This window comes from Erythrolamprus reginae, chromosome 8 (genome assembly GCF_031021105.1).
Source record: "Erythrolamprus reginae isolate rEryReg1 chromosome 8, rEryReg1.hap1, whole genome shotgun sequence".
In the NCBI taxonomy this organism is placed as follows: domain Eukaryota; kingdom Metazoa; phylum Chordata; class Lepidosauria; order Squamata; family Dipsadidae; genus Erythrolamprus; species Erythrolamprus reginae.
Window position 1 is genome coordinate 27328061 of NC_091957.1, and position 18419 is coordinate 27346479.

General features: G+C 47.6%; 1 protein-coding gene across 2 annotated transcripts in view; it reads right to left on the minus strand.

Annotated features, from left to right (window-relative positions):
• The window catches only part of IFFO2 (intermediate filament family orphan 2), a 49374-nt gene that overhangs the window by 16860 nt on the left and 14095 nt on the right, over nt 1-18419 (minus strand). For both annotated transcript variants that reach the window (XM_070759461.1, XM_070759462.1), the window contains exon 2: nt 3352-3412. In XM_070759461.1, the coding sequence (XP_070615562.1) occupies nt 3352-3412 (61 nt within the window). The remainder of the gene's footprint in view (nt 1-3351; nt 3413-18419) is intronic.

Genomic DNA, 18419 nt, shown 5'->3' on the forward strand with positions numbered 1-18419 from the left:
GGGTCTTGCCTCCCAAGGACAATTCCATCTGTCCATCCATTACCCTGGGGGGGGGGGGGACTATTGACTACCTCAGATAGGGTTCGCAACTTGGGCATCCTCCTCGATCCACAGCTGACATTGGAACATCATCTTTCGGCTGTGGCGAGGAGGGCGCTTGCCCAGGTTTGCCTGGTGCACCAGTTGCGGCCCTATTTGGACAGGGAGTCATTGCTCACAGCCGCTCATGCCCTCATCACCTCGAGGTTCGATTACTGCAACGCTCTCTACATGGGGCTACCTTTGAAAAGTGTTCGGAAACTTCAGATTGTGCCAAATGTGGCCGCAAGAGCCATCGTGGGGCTCCCTAGATTCGCCCACGTTTCTGCAACACTCCGTGGCCTGCACTGGCTGCCGATCGGTTTCCGGTCACAGTTCAAAGTGTTGGTAATGACCTTTAAAGCCCTACATGGCATTGGCCCAGAATACATCCGGAACCGCCTTCTGCCATACGAATCCCAGTGGCCGATAAGGTCCAACAGAGTTGGCCTTTTCCAGGTCCCATCGACCAAACAATGTCGTTTGGCGGGCCCTAGGGGAAGAGCCTTCTCTGTGGCGGCCCTGGCCCTCTGGAATCAACTCCCCCCAGAGATTAGAACGGCCCCCACCCTCCTTGTCTTTCGCAAATTACTCAAGACCCACCTTTATCGCCAAGCATGGGGGAGTTAAGATATTCTTTCCCCCTAGGCCATTACAAGTTATGCATGGTATGTTTGTGTGTATGTTTGGTTTTACTATAAGGGTTTTAGTTGTTTTATTAATTGGATTGTTACATGCTGTTTTTTATCATTGTTGTTAGCCGCCCTGAGTCTGTGGAGAGGGGCGGCATACAAATCCAATAAATAATAATAATAATAATAATAATAATAATAATAATAATAATAACAACAACAACAACAACAGACCTGCTTTCAGAGCCAGGGTGGTGCAGTGGTTAGAGTGCAGCACTGCAGGTTACTTCAACTAACTGCAAGCTGTAGTTCAGCAGTTCAAATCTCACCACCGGCTCAAGGTTGACTCAGCCTTCCATCCTTCTGAGGTGGGTCAAATGAGGACCCAGATTGTTGGGGAAACTATGCTGATTCTGTAAACCGCTTAGAGAGGGCTGTAAAAACACTGTGAAGCGGTATATAAGTCTAAATGCTATTATTCAATCTGCAATGGGTCAGCCACTGTTTTCCCTACTCCGTCTGGAATTCCTTACTGCAGGACAAGGACAAGACTAGGGCAGCAATGCTCCCACACACACACACCGTTTTTCAACCCAACACTCTTGTCAGCATCCTGGACATATCTCCGGGACTGTCTTCTGCCGCACGAATTCCAGCGACCAGTTAGGCCCCACGGAGCTGGCCTTCTCCGGGTCCCGTCGACTAAACAATGTCGTCTGGCAAGACCCAGGGGAAGAGCCTTCTCTGTGGCGGCCCTGACCCTCTGGAACCAGCTCTCCCCGGAGATTAGGATTGCCCCCACCCTCCTTGCCTTTCGTAAACTCCTTAAAACCCACCTCTGCCGTCAGGCATGGGGGGATTGAGACATCTCCCCTGGCCTATATAGTTTATGCATGGTATGTTTGTGTGTATGTCTTGCTTTTAAATAAGGGGCTTTTTAGATATTTTAATTATTAGATTTGCTATTGTATATTGTTTGTTTTTTTACTATTGCTGTGAGCCGCCCCGAGTCTACGGAGAGGGGCGGCATACAAATCTAATAAATAATAATAAATGATAATAATAATCCTGGGGCTGTTCTCCTTTCAATGACCCAAAAAGAGCCATCCAGAAGTGCAAGGGTGTCTCCTAATTTGGCAACTTTAAGACTTGCAGAGTTCAACTCCTCTCAGCATGGCTGGCTCAGGAATTCTGGGAGTTGAAGTCTACAAAAGCCTTTAAAAGTTGCCATGTTTGGAGACCCCAGAAGAAGAGGAATGGCCGACAGGTCCTGGTCAGAGGGAGGGAGGGTCCTCACAAATGGCTGCAGCCGATTTGCCCCCAATGCCCCAACTGAGGGCCTAACACCCCCACAGGGGGGCTCTGTTGATTTTCTTATTCACAGAGTTGAAGGGGCTTCGGCTCCAGAGATTGGCGCAGGGGGTACCGCTCCTAACGATCAGCTAAACCAATGATGGCACGCAAACCTTTTCTGGTTTGCGTGCCAAAAAGGTATGTGTGAGTGTGCTAGCATGCATGCCCATGCCCACATCCTCTTCCCTCTTCCCCCCCCCCGCCCCTGTGCATGCACACAATCCCCATCATCCCCACGCATGCACACAGGCCTCACTGAAACCTGGGATGGTGAAAAAATGCCCAAACCGGAAGTTCAGAAAATACACTTCCTGTTTGCCCATTGTGCTGTTTTTTGCACTCCGAGGCTTCAAGGAAGCTTCCTTGAACCTGGTGGAATGCAAAGAACAGCACAACGGGCTAACAGGAAGTCCGTTTTCTGAACTTCTGGTTTGTCTATTGGGTGGGTTTTTTGCACTCCAGGGCTGCAGGGAAGCTTCCCTGAAGCGTCCGGAGTACGAAACGGCCTTCCGCAAGGCGGAAAATCAGCCAGCCAATGTGCACATGCGCACTGGATCTGACATAAAGCAACGTCTTGCATGCCCTCCAATATTTATTTATTTATTTATTTATTGGATTTGTATGCCGTCCCTCTCCAGAGACTCGGGGCGGCTAACAGTGACAATAAAACAGTGTACAATAGTAATTTGGTATTGATGATTAAAAATCAATTAATATAAAAACCAAACATACATACATACATACATACATACCATGCATAGAATTGTAAAGGCCTAGGGGGAAAGAGGATCTCAATTCCCCCATGCCTGGCGGCAGAGGTGGGTTTTAAGTTGTTTACGAAAGGCAAGGAGGGTGGGGGCAGTTCTAATCTCTGGGGGGAGTTGGTTCCAGAGGGCTGGGGCCGCCACAGAGAAGGCTCTTCCCCTGGGTCCCGCCAGGCGACATTGCTTAGTTGACGGGACCCGGAGAAGATCCACTCTGTGGGACCTAACTGGTCGCTGGGATTCATGCAGCAGAAGGCGGTCCCTGAAGTAATCTGGTCCGGTGCCATGAAGGGCTTTATAGGTCATAACCAACACTTTGAATTGTGACCGGAAACTGATCGGCAACCAATGCAGACTGCGGAGTGTTGGTGTAACATGGGCATATTTGGGAAAGCCCATGATTGCTCTTGCAGCTGCATTCTGCACGATCTGAAGTTTCCGAACATGTGTGCCATAGGTTCACCATCACCGAGGTAAACCAACGTGTTACCCATCAAAATGCCTTGACGGGGGCAAAGCTGTACCTCTTGCAGCGTGTCCACCATCGACTGCAGCCGCATCCTGTTGGTCACTTCCTCTTCCCATCTGAAAGAGAAGCAATGAGCAAAATGAGGAGACGAGGCCTTTCCACACTTCCTTCAACGGGGCCCAAACCGGGGGTGGGTGGGTGGGTTTCTGGCGCCTACAAATGCCCAAATGCATCAATTGGTTTTTTTAAAAAAGATTTATTGAATTATATACAAGGGTCGCCCAGAAAGTAATGCACCACATTTTTTTTCTTAACCTACAGTAATGACACAAATGCGAAATTTTAGATCTACATTATTTGAATTGTCAGGAGTGTGTGTGTAAATTTTGTGTTTCTTCAGACAGTGTAGCTGCAGCAGTGTTTCAAAATGGCGTCTGTAAGTGATGTACGTTACAAGCAGCGTGTCGTCGTTGAATTTCTCACTGCAGAGAAAGAAACTGTTGGGAACGTTCACAAACATTTGTGTACATTTTATGGAGAATCTGCAGTTGACAGAAGTACAGTTAGTCGCTGGGCACAGAGGGTGAGGCCAGTAGAAGACAGTGCACAGGGCAGAAATGGCTTCATGACCAGAACAAGGAGTGGTACTGACATAGCATACATGCCCTTCTATGGAAGGCCATAGAATGGGATGGAGATTATGTGGAAAAATAAGGAGTGTAGAAGAAACATCATTGTTTCTTGTGTGTAAATTTCATTGTATCAAATAAATAATTGTTGGGGGAAAATGTGGTGCATTACTTTCTGGGCGACCCTCATACATTTAAAAAAAAGACAAACATTAAACAAAGCAAACCATTTACATTTATACACATATACCTCTGGGATATCTTACAGTAAATTCTTGACAATCATTTTTTTCAAACATATGGTTTACTATACGTAATATTTCATCACTAGTAATATTTAAATATGCTTGAGTATATAATCTAAGATCATTAAATAGTTATTAATCCTCAGGGAGTGGATGGCATATAAACTAATTAAATTAAATTGAATCAAATTAAATTTAATTTAATTATCTTTCCTAATAAATATTCTTTTGTAAATATATTTTATGTAACTTTATTTCCATTGCTATAATCCATTGCTTAATATACATAATGATTAAAGTTATTAAGATATTATATACATATAGGTTATTCAGTTAGAGACTAGTCAGTCTCTTTTATTTCTTTCCAGCCAATTGTAAACCAAAATTCCAAATTTCATAATATTCCAAATCTTCTTTCTCATTTAACTCCATTGTGATCTTGTCCAATTCTGCAGAGTCTAAAAGCTTTTTTATTATTATGCTTTCCTGTTTTTGTTAATATTACATTTCCCTGTTTCCAAATGCATCAACTATTATTAGTTTTTTTCTGATTTGGTATCCTTCTTCCTCTCCCCCCCCCCCCACCTCCGCGCATATGCACGGAAGCCTGGGATGGTGAAAAAACAGCCAAACTGGAAGTACAGAAAACAGACTTCCAGTTTGCCCATTGTACTGTTTTTTGCCCTCCTGAGCCTTCAGGAAAGCTTCCTGAAGTCTCCAGAGTGCAAAAAACAGCAAACCAGAAGTCCATTTTCTGAACTTCTGGTTTGCCCGTTAGGCAGTTTTTCGCACTCCGAGCCTTCTGGAAGCTTCCTTGAAGCCTCCTGAGGGCAAAATGGCCAAATGGCTAGTGAGTGTGCATGTGCGATGGAGCTGACATAGGACAACGCCTCATATGTCCTCTGATATGGCTCTACATGCCATCCCGGGCCTAGAGGAAGCTGCCTGCTGCTGTCATTTCCTCGGCCATGTCTTTGCTCAGGGGTTGTCTCGAAGCCTCGACAGGTTTTAGCTGCATTTGGAATCCAGCCAAGGAGAAAGGAAGGACGACGGTGGCGGCTGTGTTGTCTTGCGCGCACACACTCACACACACCAACACACACACACACCCTCCCCAGGTGCCTCCGAATGTGCTAGTGGCACTCACCCTGACTTCCCCCGCTTGCCATTTTTGCGAAGCAAGCCAGCCAACTCCATTTTTACCTTTTCTCTTATATCCTTAATAAGCATCTGCTCACTTGAGCAGAATGTGGTCTAGGAAAAAAAGTATTTCTAGCTTTGCTCTTCACCGCCGGCTGTTTATAGGCCGACTAAAACTACTGGCCTTGCAATTTCTTTTTAGCCCAAGCGATTTGAGACTTCCAAGTCTAGTGACTCGGCGCACATGTGGCCAGACGCTCAGCCATGGTGCTTTTTCTAGTCTCCTCCTGCCCTTCGATCGGGATGAAGCGGCTCAGGGGCGGAATAGACCCAGCCACTGCCCAAGTCCAGCATCCTCAACTGTCAGCTCTTCGAACTGCATCTCAAGAAGAAGCTACCTGGCAAGGATGCTTGGTAAACTGCAGAAAAAAAACAATTGCTGCCAACCTGCCTTCCATTGAGGACCCCTGTATACTGCACGAGTCAAATAGAGGGCTGTGAAAATATTTACTGACCCCTCGCATCCTGGACACAAATTGTTTCAACTCCTATCCTCAAAAAGTCGCTATAGAACATTGCACAGCAAGACACAAGAACAGTTTTTCCCCAAACACCATCACTCTGCTAAACAAATAATTCCCTCAACACTGTCAAACTATTCACTAAGTCTGCATTACTATTAAGCTTCTCATTGTTCCCATCACCCATCTCCTCCCACTTATGACTGTATGGCTGTAACTTGTTGCTTGTATCCTTACGATTTATATTGACTGGTTCCTATTATTGCTTATTTGTACCCGGACGATCATTAAGTGTTGAAGCCTATGATTCTTGACAAACTTATTTTTTCTTCTATTTACACTGAGAGCTTCTGCACCAAGACAAATTCCATTTCCTATTGCCATCCCATCCCATCCCATCCTTATTCCTATTCTATTTCTAATCCTAATCTTATTCCATCCCATTCCATCCTTATTCCTATTCCTATTCCATCTCATCCTATTCTTATTCCTATTGTATTCTAAATAGTATCTTATAAATCAAATAAATCAAATTAAATTATTCTCATCTCTTCTCTTTTGACAAGGTTTAGCCATACTGGGTCCAGCCAGAATTAACTCACTGGCCACGATCCTCCCAGTCCCTCTCTCCTCCTCTCTTCCCCCCCCCCTCCACACACGCACACAGGTGATCAATGCCGTCTTATTTATAGCTCTCCAACAGAACCCAGCTGGCTTTGAACAAGAGCCAAACGCTGCATTTTGCTAATGGGAAATCAGTTTATTAAAAAGGAAAAGAAAAGGGAAAAAAGGAAAAGGAAATGTATCTCTTAAGTTTGACTGCTTCTCCCTTGGCTATGAATCCCTAATGGGCGGTGAATTTTCCTCAATGCGCTTTCACCAAGGTAGCCCTTCCTCAGCCTCTCCTTCCACACCATCTCAAAGCCTTGGGATCTGATATCAAGGAGGGGGGGGGAGAACAGGAACGCTGGGGCTCCCAGCTCCCCACATTTCTCTCAAAGGCCCCCTTGACCGCAGCACATTCCAGCAGCCCGTAAGGGATGCTGGATGAACTTGGCGGCAATCCCGCCCGGCGCAGCTCTCAAGATGCCCAAGAGATGCTGACACAGCAGCAGCAGCGGCGGCCGCCTCCCTCCTCCCAGACATCTCCTTCTGCCCAAGCCAAGAAAACCACCGCCCGCAGATCCATTAGCTTCTCCTTGGGGCCGGGCTCACAGAATCCGTTGCATTTAAAAAGAAAAAAAAAATTCCTCCCCATTCAGTCCAGGCTGAGCAAGTTCCCTCAGTTCGTTCCTTCAGTTCATTCAGTTAATTCCCTCAGTCCATTCCCTCAGTCCGTTCCCTCAGTTCGTTCCTTCAGTTCATTCCCTCACAGGGCAGATGACGGTTACAGCTAGTCTTGGCTCAGAAATAACTCTACCTCAACTACACACACACACACACACACACACTCCCCAGCCCAGCAGCAGCCAAGTGGGTGTGCAAGGCCAGAGCCAAAGCCATCCCAGAAGAGTAAACAGTCTGCGAGGAAGCCATTAAAGGCCTGAGTCACAGGCTACCGGGATTCTCTCTTGTATGAAAACGTTTGAACCCCCAGCGTGACCCACACCCTCCTTCTCTGCCCCACCCCACCCCAGGCAGCTGTGGAATAAGAGCCCGGCTGGTTCCCATGCCGCCTTTCCAAGTTCCTGGGAATCACTGGGCTGGGCCAGAGAGATCCCATCAGCGGGGCCTCTTCCTCCTCAGGCTCCTTCCAGCGCCTAGAAGCTGCCTCCATATGGCTCGGGTGAAGAGAATCCAAACCGAGCCAAAACATATTTATTTTATTTTATTTATTTGATTGGATTTCTATGCCGCCTTTCTCCGCAGACTCGGGGAGGGCTTACAACACAGGAATAAAATACAATACAATATGACGAGCGAAATCCAATCTAACACTAAAACTAATAATTCAAACCCCAATAGTATAAAAAAACATTCATTCAACAACCACGACTGAACGAAATATTTCACGAATGAGACAGGAGAAGAATTTGCCAGAAAAGGCTCCCTCAAGAAACCACCTCAAGCCTTGCATGCCGCAAAAGGACTTTTCAAAGAGAGCCACCCCCACCCCCCCCAATTAGGCCATCTCAACTGGGGTGATGGGGAAGGGGGTTCCTTCCTTCTCCCCCCCTCCCCACAAGGTGGCAACAGGATTTGTGAATCCCCAGAAGCCACCTGGGTGCCAACCGCTCGATCGTCTTCTAAAACAGGGAAGAGACCCCTCATTCCGGCAAGAGGTTCTTCCCAGAGAAATGCCAGATGGGACTGGAGAACGCTACTTTGGTGAACTAGGGGAGGGGAGAGCACATCGAGGAGGGAGGGGCTAGTTGGCCAAAGCATCAGGCCACCAAGGTGGCTGGGCACCCCCTCTCCCTTGGCAAGCTCTCCTTCCTGGATCCAGATTCCCCAGACACCTCCCTGCCAAAGAAGGCACACTATTTGCTTCAGCCTATTCCTGCCTATTCCCGACAGCCTCTCGCAACAGGAGCCTCTCTGTCAGGGTGGGTGTGGAGGCTAGCGGGTTCAAACGCCGGAGGGTGAGAACTGGGGAAAGAGGAAGCTGTTGTCAGGAGGGCCTACGCGGCAACCAGTCACACCCAGGTTTGCTCATCGCTTTATGAAGGAAGGTCCCAGCCCTCTTCTGTCACTAGCTCCATCAATTGAGATGGCAGGAGAGGATACCTGGAAGCCCGGGGTGCAACAGGGCGGTGGCACCCGCTCGTCAAGTCACAGACCAGAGACACATGGGGGCTGCCACTGCTTGTCTGCCTACGCGGCAATGGGCCTCCGTTTCTTTGCTTGCCCAAGACCTGCCTGTCACCTAAGCAGCCCAGGAGTTTTGCAACCGCAGCCCACCCCACATGCTCGAATACGGCATCAGCTTCCTCCCAATTCTTCATAGCAGCTCCATCCCATCAGTTGTTCACTCTCCAGAGGTGTGTGGGGCCACGCCACAGCCATTCCTTTTTCTGGCACGCCTGGAGTTTAGGGGAACACTCAGAGTACGGGGAAAGGGGGATTATAGTCCGTTGAACCCCACCTTGGGAATGCCACCTTTTTGAAAAACAGCATGTCACGTCTGTAAAAAATAAAATAGATCTGCTTTTGATACCTAAAATAACTACCATTCATTATTGCAAAATCAAAACAGTGTTCAGAATAGCACACTGATCAATGAGCCAAGTGGTTGTTATTCAGTGGCAAAGTACAGAAATGGCTTTAAAAACAAAAATAAAACTTGGAGGGAGAGAGAGAGAGACCCCTTTTCCGCAGCCAGGAAAACAATACTGAATGGGGCAAACCCACCACACAAGCAGGTGAGTGCCGGCCAAGAGCTTCAGGAAATAACTGGGATAGAATAACAGCTGGATCCTGAGTGCCACCAGAGTGCTGCAGAGGATGACAAGAATTTAAATGAAATGTCCCATGTTTTTCCACCCCCACCCCCACAAATCCCATGGCTTTAGATCAGGGGTTCCCATGCATCCCGGGCCCAAAGTGCGAGCGAGCATGTGTGTGTATGCCGCCACTGGCTGCCACTCGTGCCAATGGAGCTGCATGCGTGCTTGCCTGCCTCTCGCGTGGAACCATCCCTGCTCTATTTCCTCCCATGCCAGGTCCACAAAGCTGGGACAGTTGGAGAACTTTTGTTTTTAAGCCTATTAAGGATGGCAGGAAGAGAAGGGACCCCCAAGGTGACATGTTTTTTCCACAAATCGATGGGGGCCACCTGAAAAATCTTCAAAACATGAGAGAAAGAGAAAGGGAGAGAGAAAGGGAAGAGAGAGGGAAAGAGAGAAAGGGAGAATGATAGAGAGAACAAAAGAGGGATAAAGAAAGAGAGGGAGAGAGAGAGGCACAGACTCTAACTTCTTCTCTCTTTTTTTCAATATTTTTTAATTAATTTTCTTAAAATAACACACAGACTTACAAACATTCAACATAAAATGTGGGGATGTATCTTCCCCGCTTCTCTCAAAAGTATAAATGCAGATACAGAAAAAGGAATACATAGTTAAATGCATAGTTCAATACTACTCATACAAAATATCTAATAAGGAAAAAGTGATATTATAAAAAAGAAAGATAGTTATAACTAATATAAAACCAAACAATCTTATCAATTCTATGTATATAAACTAATTCTAATATTATTCTTAATAAAAGAAAAAGAAAGATTTAAACCAAAACATCTATACTTATTATTAATCTTCTGTTGTTGTTTTTTTTCTTATCTATCCATACATAAACATTGTTCCATGTTTCATAAAATTTTGTTTCTTCTTGATCATTTAAGCGTCTTGTCATCATATCCATCTCCGCACAATCTAATATTTTTGTGATAACTTCCTCTTCTTTGGGGACAGACTCTAACTTCTTGAAGAGGCAAAAACATGTTGTTTTACCACATCTGTGCCAATCAAACGGGTGCAAGGCTGATAAAGTCTCGCAATCCACCTCTGAGGTTGAAGAGGAGGAGAGGAGAAACATAAACAAATAACCACACCGCAGCCCAATATCCATGTTCCCACAGTAACAGGGCCCTCCTCCTTCAAATAACACAAGGCCCGTGGGCAGAATGCTCCGCTGAGGGGAATATGGCTGGCTGGATGAAGAACAGGCTTGCCAAAATGCTGCGTCTTGAGAAAACCCACCACGCCGCACCTTCATGTAGTCCCTGGGGAAACTGTGGCACTGCGGGCTGTGTCCGTGCCCTTTCACGTCCCCACGCGTCAGTCTCTTGTGTTGCTAGCCAGACGAAGAGCCACCCGTTTTCCCCACAGCTCTGCCGCTGTTCCACCTGCCTCTTCTTCCAGCTGAGCTTACCGACCAGGCGCTTCAGTTCCCCCCACCCGCCGCCCAGCCTGAGCTCAGGGCTCTGATTAAAAGAGAAAATTAAATGGCTCCTGAAGAGCCTCCGTGCAAAATGCTTTAATCTTAATGGGAAAAGCCAATCTATTAAATCCTGGCTGATGCCGCGCCAACGCCTCACGTGGTGTAGCAGTCCGGAACTTGGCTGAGGGGAAACCGTCCATGCGCCCCACTTTTGCCCAAACGGGGCTTCTGGATGGCGTCTTTCCCAATCCTCCCCGGGTGGGGGGCTGTGGGGGGGGCTCGATTCCAGCTTGAGGCCGATTCTTCAATTTCCGGAAGGTGGTCCACTCCTTACATCTTGGCAGTCCGTCTTGCGGAGAAAAGTCACGGCTTCTTCAGGTCAGCGAAACCAGTCTAAGCCCTCCAGACAGCCATGTTTTTAGTCTGCCGGTGCTGTGCAGTAGTGGGTTCCTGCCGGTACGGCTAATTGCACATAGATACGCAGCTCTGGTGTATGAGCGCGGGTTGGAGCGCAATTTTATTTATTTACAGAATTTATTTGCTGACACTCTCCAAAATCTCGCCCAGGGGGGACTCACGTGCATGCGTGTTTCGGCAAGGTTTATTGCTTCTGCGGATGCTTCCGAAGAAAAGTCCTCGCCAAAACACACGCGCACCTGTGAGATTTTGCTACCTGCACAGATGCAGGAAGCAAAATTGCTCTAAAACCTGTGCTCACGCGCCAGAGCCGCAGAGCTGAGCACAATTAGCCATACCGGCAGGAACCCACTACTGGTGCCGTGGCACTGTCAGGTTGGGGTGTGTGTGCAGTAATGGGCAGCCAAAATTTTTACTGCCACACTGTTGGTGTGGCTTATTTTGTGGGTGTGGCTTGATGGTCATGTGACTGGGTAGGAGTGGCTTGCCGGCCATGTGACCAGGTGGGAGTGGCTTCATCATCGTTCAAGTGAACTGTTAAGTCCTCAACTTACAACTTCACCAATGTCGCTCTCTGGGGTGACAATTTGTTTCACGTTTCCTGCGCTCTCCTTCCTGGGTCGCCCCCTGCCTCAGGCTGGGTAGCTAGGCGAATGGGTGCCAATCAGCTGTTGAGGAAAGAGGGGGGAGGAAATGGGCCCCCTGCAACTCTTGCCGGTGCTGGTCTCCCTGCCGCTTTCCGAGGAGGAGGAGGGTGGGAGGGTCAGCTGGAGCTGGGCACACAGCTTCATTTATGTTGTGAGCCGCCCCAAGTCCTCGGAGAGGGGCAGCATACAAATCCAATAAATAAATAAATAAATTTCCGCTGGTGGAACTGTGTTCCACCCCCTCCTGCGTGCTGCCCACCCCTGTGTGTGTGTGTGCATGTGTCTGTGAGTGTGTGTGTGCCTTCCATTCTGTTTGGTGAGTCGCTGATCTATCCTGGCCCAAAGGGGAAAGGTAGAATTTACCAGGGGGAAAACTGAGGGCTGTGAAATGCAGCTCCTGGGGGGCCGAGAGCATTGAGCTTGGCAGGCGAAGTGGGCTGTGTCTCGGGCCCCAGACTTAATGGCAACTCACACCTCCGCGCTTAGCTCAAAGCAATCCAAGAGGAATGCGCGGGCTGTGGCAGCTTTGGCTGTCTGCCCCACCGGACAGACGGCCTTTAATTTGAGCACTGGGACAGGACTGGAGAGAGAAGGAGGGAGGAAGGGAGGGAGGGAGGGGGAGAGAGAGAGAGAGAGAGAGAGAGAGAGAGAGAGAGAGTGTTTTCGCTGACAGCGGAGAAAGATGCTGGCACCCTTCGCTCCCACATCTGTGGCAAAGATTTCCTCCTTCAAAGTGAAGAAGCCGCCTCAAAATAAAATGCAAAGGGTTGCAAATGGGTTTTGGATCGCCTGGTATGTCCTGGACGCAGTGCCAACGGTCTAACTGAGGCAGATTCTGCTTGGAATCCGCATCCCCCAGGAGCCCATGGCGAATGGCCCAGCACCAGGCTCATCTAAAGAGAAGCACGAGATGACGGCGGGATCTAAGCTTGGCCAAGAGGCCAGAGAAGTGGCTGAGCATCATGAAGGCGCGTGGTCCTCGGGTGAAAGAAGCCACCCCCTGCTCTCCAAAGCAATGCCTGCCTCATGGAAGGATTCAAAGCCACATCCGGCCGCACGGAGTTGCTCCTGGCATTAAATGCCACAGAGAGCTAGCAAGCATAAATCAGCTCCAGATGGATTCCCCCAAGAAAGGAGTGTGTGTGTGTGTGTGTGTGTGTGTGTGTGTGTGTGGAGCAAAGCATTGGAAGATTCATTACATCCAATTTCAATTAGGTCTCCTTCGCTGGGGGAGCTCCCTGTTTACTTTCTTAAATTGTACATGGAGAAAGTCTTCCAGCGGCCAGCCCAACGCCCGTTGAGCGGTTTTAAAGTGCCAATTACTAGATGGGCTTTTTTTATTTCTTTAGTCCTTCTTTTCTTTTAAAAAAAGTGCATTCCTTTGTTATGCTCTTCCCAAAGCAGTTTGCAAAACTGCCTGGTGCTTGGATGTGCAAACCCAACCAGGGGCTAAAATACGAACGAAAAAAATGAGTAGTATATTTGCAGGGAATAATAAGATTTTGCATCCCATCAGTTGACGGGACCTGAAGGACCCCTGGCTGAGATTGGACCTGTTCAATATTATGATGATGATGATGATGATAACAACTATAACAATAACAGCAACAGAGTTGGAAGGAACTTTCAAGTTGACAAGCTTGTAACAACAACAACAACAGAGTTAGGTCCTTGGAGGTCTTCTAGTCCAACCCCCTGCTTAGGCAGTAAACCCTACACAACTTCAGACAGATCTTCTTAAAAACTTCCAGTATTGGAGCATTCACAACTTCTGGAGGCAAGCTGTTCCACTGGTCAATTGTTCTAACTGTCAGGAAATTTCTCCTTAGTTCTAAGTTGCTCTTCTCCTTGTTTAGTTTCCACCCGTTACTTCTTGTCCTGCCCTCAGGTGCTTTGGACAGTAGCTTGACTCCTTCTTCTTTGTGGCAACCCCTGAGAGGTTGGAACACTGCTCTCATGTCTCCCCTGGTCCTTCTTTGGAATGGAATGGGAGACCCTAAAGCTTAATGACCCACAAGAAACACCCCACAACCCAGCTTTCCCTACTAACCGCAACCCTCTTAGACCTATTTCTAAGGGGAAGGGATTGAGAGTGGTCGGAAAGGCCTCCACGTTCTCACAGCAGATTTCCTCAGTTGTCCCTTTGGCAAACTCCGATCCGGAGCGCTCGGTCCCAGAACCAGTCTCAGTCTTTGCGATGCGCTCTCCCCCTTTCGCAGCCTAATTGCGCAGCCCTTGTTGTCAGTTTAAAAAAATAAAAAATAAGAAAACCCCACCTCCCCAAATATCCCCCAGCGAAGGGAATGTTAACCGCTTTTGTATGATCCGAGTCCTCCTGGAAAAACAATTAGCAAGCAAAGCTTATGAAACATCTGTGGCAAAAAAAAAAGGAAAGAAGCCATTCTCTGCTTTCTCTAGCGCTGTCGTTATTATATCTGGAGGTAAAAAAACGGTGGGGGGGGGGTTTCGGGCTTCCTTTTGAAAGCGGTAATTATTCTGGCAATCTCGAAGAGCGGAGGATTAAGCTTGCTGAAAAGAGCTCCAGGGTGCAAGATAATTAAATACAGAACTCATGTTTCGGATAATTTTTTTTTCTTCTCCTTCTCCTTTTCCTTCTTGCCTAAGCAATATCTATCTCCGCCACATTGTAAGCTACCTGTCAGACTAGCTGCATTACATTAATGCTCGGCTGCATTTTAAGCAAGATTTTGGCGCACCAAAAGAAAAAAAAAAGCAGGCTGGCGATATTAAGGAGCGAAGGAAAAGAAGAGGCAAAGGGCAGGATTCGGCGATGCCATGCGGGCATCCGGTCGGGGTAAGCCAAGATCAAGAGTTCATGACAATCTAAGCGCCAATGCTGGTTTAGCGTCAACTTTATGCGTAACCCTAAGTGGAATGGGCATCGCTGAATGGGTGTCCCGGGGGAAAGGCATTTTGAAATTCCTTGATATTTCCCCTAACATTTCCCTGTAACTTGTGATCTAGTTAAGGCGCGGTTTTAGATGATGTCACACCAAACGGCTAAGCCATGGAGATATATCGGAAGCTGAGGAAGCAAGTTGTCGCCACAGTTATGTTCACTTTTGCTTGACTCTGCCAGGCAGTGCGATCCAATGTTGTTGTTGTTTTTACATGATTTTTCCCTGACTTTTAAACATTTTTAATACAGTTTGGTTTTTTCTCCCTGATTTATTCTGTTTTTTTCACAAATTCCCTGATAATTTCCGAACTGCCAATTTCCCTGATAATCCCGATTTCCTTGTTTTCCAGGTTTGCTGGACACCCTGAATGGGCGTTCAGAACGGAGCCAAACTAACAGCCACAATTTTGGGGTGGAAAAGTCCGTGGGGCACTTCGCCTTTTGCCCACAGAGAGCAAGTGAGCCAGTTTCCATGCCTTGGAAATTAAGAGAGTCTCCCTCCTCCCCTATTGGTCCTACCCCAGGCTGCCTCCAGCACCAGTCCTCTTTCTCACACACAATGAACGCCAGGCCAGACGCCTGGCATAAAATTGCAAACACGAGAACTGCTCGCAAGAAGCCCAAGACTTGCGTGGGTGCAGCGATGGGCTGCTGGTGATACGGACGGCGCACAGCTTCATTTGGAAAAGTAGGAGCTGTGCACGCAGCTGTGTCCCTGATGCACACCCGCACACCCCACGCGAGATTTGGCTTCTGCGCTTGCGCATGTGAGGACGCTCGTGCATGAGAGATTTCAGCTATTTTCGCTGATTTTTTTGCTTCTGTGTGTGTGCGGAAGCAAAACATATTGGCGAAAATCGCTGAAATCCTGCCCGTGCACACGTCTTTACATGAGATTGTGCTTGTTGTTCATGCGCAGAAACTGAATGTTGCACCAATGGGCACGTGCGCACCTGCCAGACACATGCACACCCACAATAGCTTCAGAGGTCGGACCGGTAGTACCAAAGACAAGCAGCCCTTCACCGTGTGGCAGGCGTTTCATCTGCCAAGCAAGCATGGGGCTGTTTAGTCGCTTTTGCCAAAACCCAAGGCTGAAAAACACCTGGAGGTGGGATGCTCCACATGCAAAGTTTCCAACGGCTGGAAACCAGGCTGACTTTGGGGTGTCATTCGCCCACAAGCTGCCAGGGTGAGCTATAGAATAGAATAGAATAGAATTTTATTGGCCAAGTGTGATTGGACACACCAGGAATTTGTCATTGGTGCATATGCTCTCAGTGTACATAAAAGAAAAATACATTTGTCAAGAATCTTGTGGTACAACACTTAATGATTGTCGTAGGGATCAAATAAGCAATGAAGAAACAATCAGTATTGTTATATATTGATATCCTTGCAAAAGGGATCTCGGAGTCTTGGTGGACAACCAACTAAATATGAGCCAGCTGTGTGCAGTGGCAGCCAGAAAAGCCAATGCAATCCTAACTTGCATTAAGAGAGGGATAAAATTTAGGACTAGGGAGGTACTAATACCGCTCTATAAAGCCCTAGTTGGACCAGACCTAGAGTACTGCATACAGTTTTGGTCAACACACTATAAAAAAGACATTGAAACTCTGGAGAAATTGTAGAGAAGAGCAAGCAGGATGATTAGGGGACTGGAGACTATAACATATAAAAAGCGGCTGCAGGAACTGGGCATGGCTAGTCTAGTGAAGAGAAGGACCAGGGGAGACAGGATAGCAGTCTTCCAATACTTGAGGGGCTACCACAGAGAGCAAGGGGGTTAAGCTGTTTTCCAAAGCACCCGAAGGCCAGACTAGGAATAACGGATGGAAGCTGACCAAGGAGAGATTCAACCTGGAAATAAGGAAGAACTTTCTGACAGTGAGAGCAATCAACCATTGGAACCGAAGTTGCCTGCGGAGGTTGTGAGAGCTCCAACACTTGAGACTTTCAAAGGAAGATTGGACGGCCATTTGTTCGAAGTGGTGTAGAGACTCCTGCTTGAGTGGGGTTGGACTAGATGGCCTACAAGGTCTCTCCCAACTCTAATAATAATCTAATCTAAATCCTCTTCTAAGTGGAGAGAGAGAGAGAGACAGACAGACAAACAGAAAGAGAGAGACAGAGAGAGGGAGAGAAAGAGATAGACAGAGAGAGAGAGGAGAGGGAAAGAGAGAGACAGAGACAGAGAGAAAGAGAGGGAGAGAAAGAAAGACACACACACACATGGAGACAGAAAGAGAGACAGAGAGAGATAAAGAAAAAGACACACACACACACATTTCGAGATAAAGAGAGAGACAGAGAGAAAGACACAGAGACACAGAGAGAGAGAGATAAAGAAAGAGAGAGACACACACACACACAGAGAGAGACAAAGAAAGAGAGAAAGAGAGAGAGGCACAGAGAGAGAGACAGAGAGACACGGAGAGAGATAAAGAAAGACAGAGAGAGAGACATACAGAGAGAGAGAGATAAAGAGACAGAGAAAGAAAGAGAAAAAGACACAGAGAAAAAGACACAGAGAGACAGAGAGAGAGAAAGAGAGAGAGAGATAATGAGAAAGATAGATAGATAGATAGATAGATAGAGAGAGAGAGAGAGAGAGAGAGAGAGAGAGATATCCTCCAGCCTCCCAAAGCCACCTGCCAAGTGAAATTGTATCTTGCTAACTCAGGAGAAAGATGGCTAAAGGCTGGCTGGCTGGCTGAGCATCACGCCCGAACCAGTTTTGCTGGTCTAATAAGTCAGGCTCCTGAAGCCCAACCTGGTTTCGGGCTTTAAGGGAAAGCAGAGAATGCTAAAGCGATCCTGGGCAGAGTGTGGGTGTACGTGCTTGGCCTCCCCAAAGGGCCAGAGAACAGGAGGAAGCCGGTCACCCTGCCAGAAGGCCAAACAAGGAATAATAATGGATGGAAACTGACCAAGGAGAGATTCAACCAGGGAATGAGGAGGAACTTTCTGACAGTGAGAGCAATCCACCCATGGAACAAAAGTTGCCTTCGGAAGTTGTGGCAGTTTCATCCCTGGACGCTTTCAAGAAGAGACTGGACTGCCGTCGGTCAGAAACGATATAGGGCAGTGATGGCAAACCTATGGCATGGGTTCCACAGGTGGCACAGAGCCATATCTGCTGGCACGTGAGCTGTTGCCCTACACCAGTTCCAGCACACATATGTGCACCGGCCAGATAATTTTCGGCTCACACGGAGGCTCCAGGGAAGCCTCTGGAGCCTGGGGAGGGTGAAAAACGGGCCTACTGGGCCCACCAGAAGTTGGGAAGCAGGCAGTTTCTGGCCTCTGGAAGGCAATTTTCACCCTCTCCGGGCATTATGGGTGTGGGCACTCGTGCAGGTGCGATAGTGTGTGCACACACACTTTCGGCACCAGATGGAAAAAAAGTTCACCATCACTGGTGTAGGCTCTTCTGCTTGGCCAGGGGGTTGGACTAGATGACCTCCAAGGTCCCTTCCAACTTTGTTAATCTGTAAAGAGGATCTGAATGTCAGGCACTCAATTGGCAGGGACTCAAATTTTTCTAAGAAATCAACCCAGCCGAGAAGTTTTCCACTGGCCACCTGTGTTGGGCAGCATCTACTACTCTTTCAGTAAAATAATATTTTCTCACATTGCTTCTGATCTTTCCCCCAACTAACTTCAGATTGTGCCCCCTTGTTCTTGTGTTCACTTTCCTATTAAAAACACCTCTCTCCT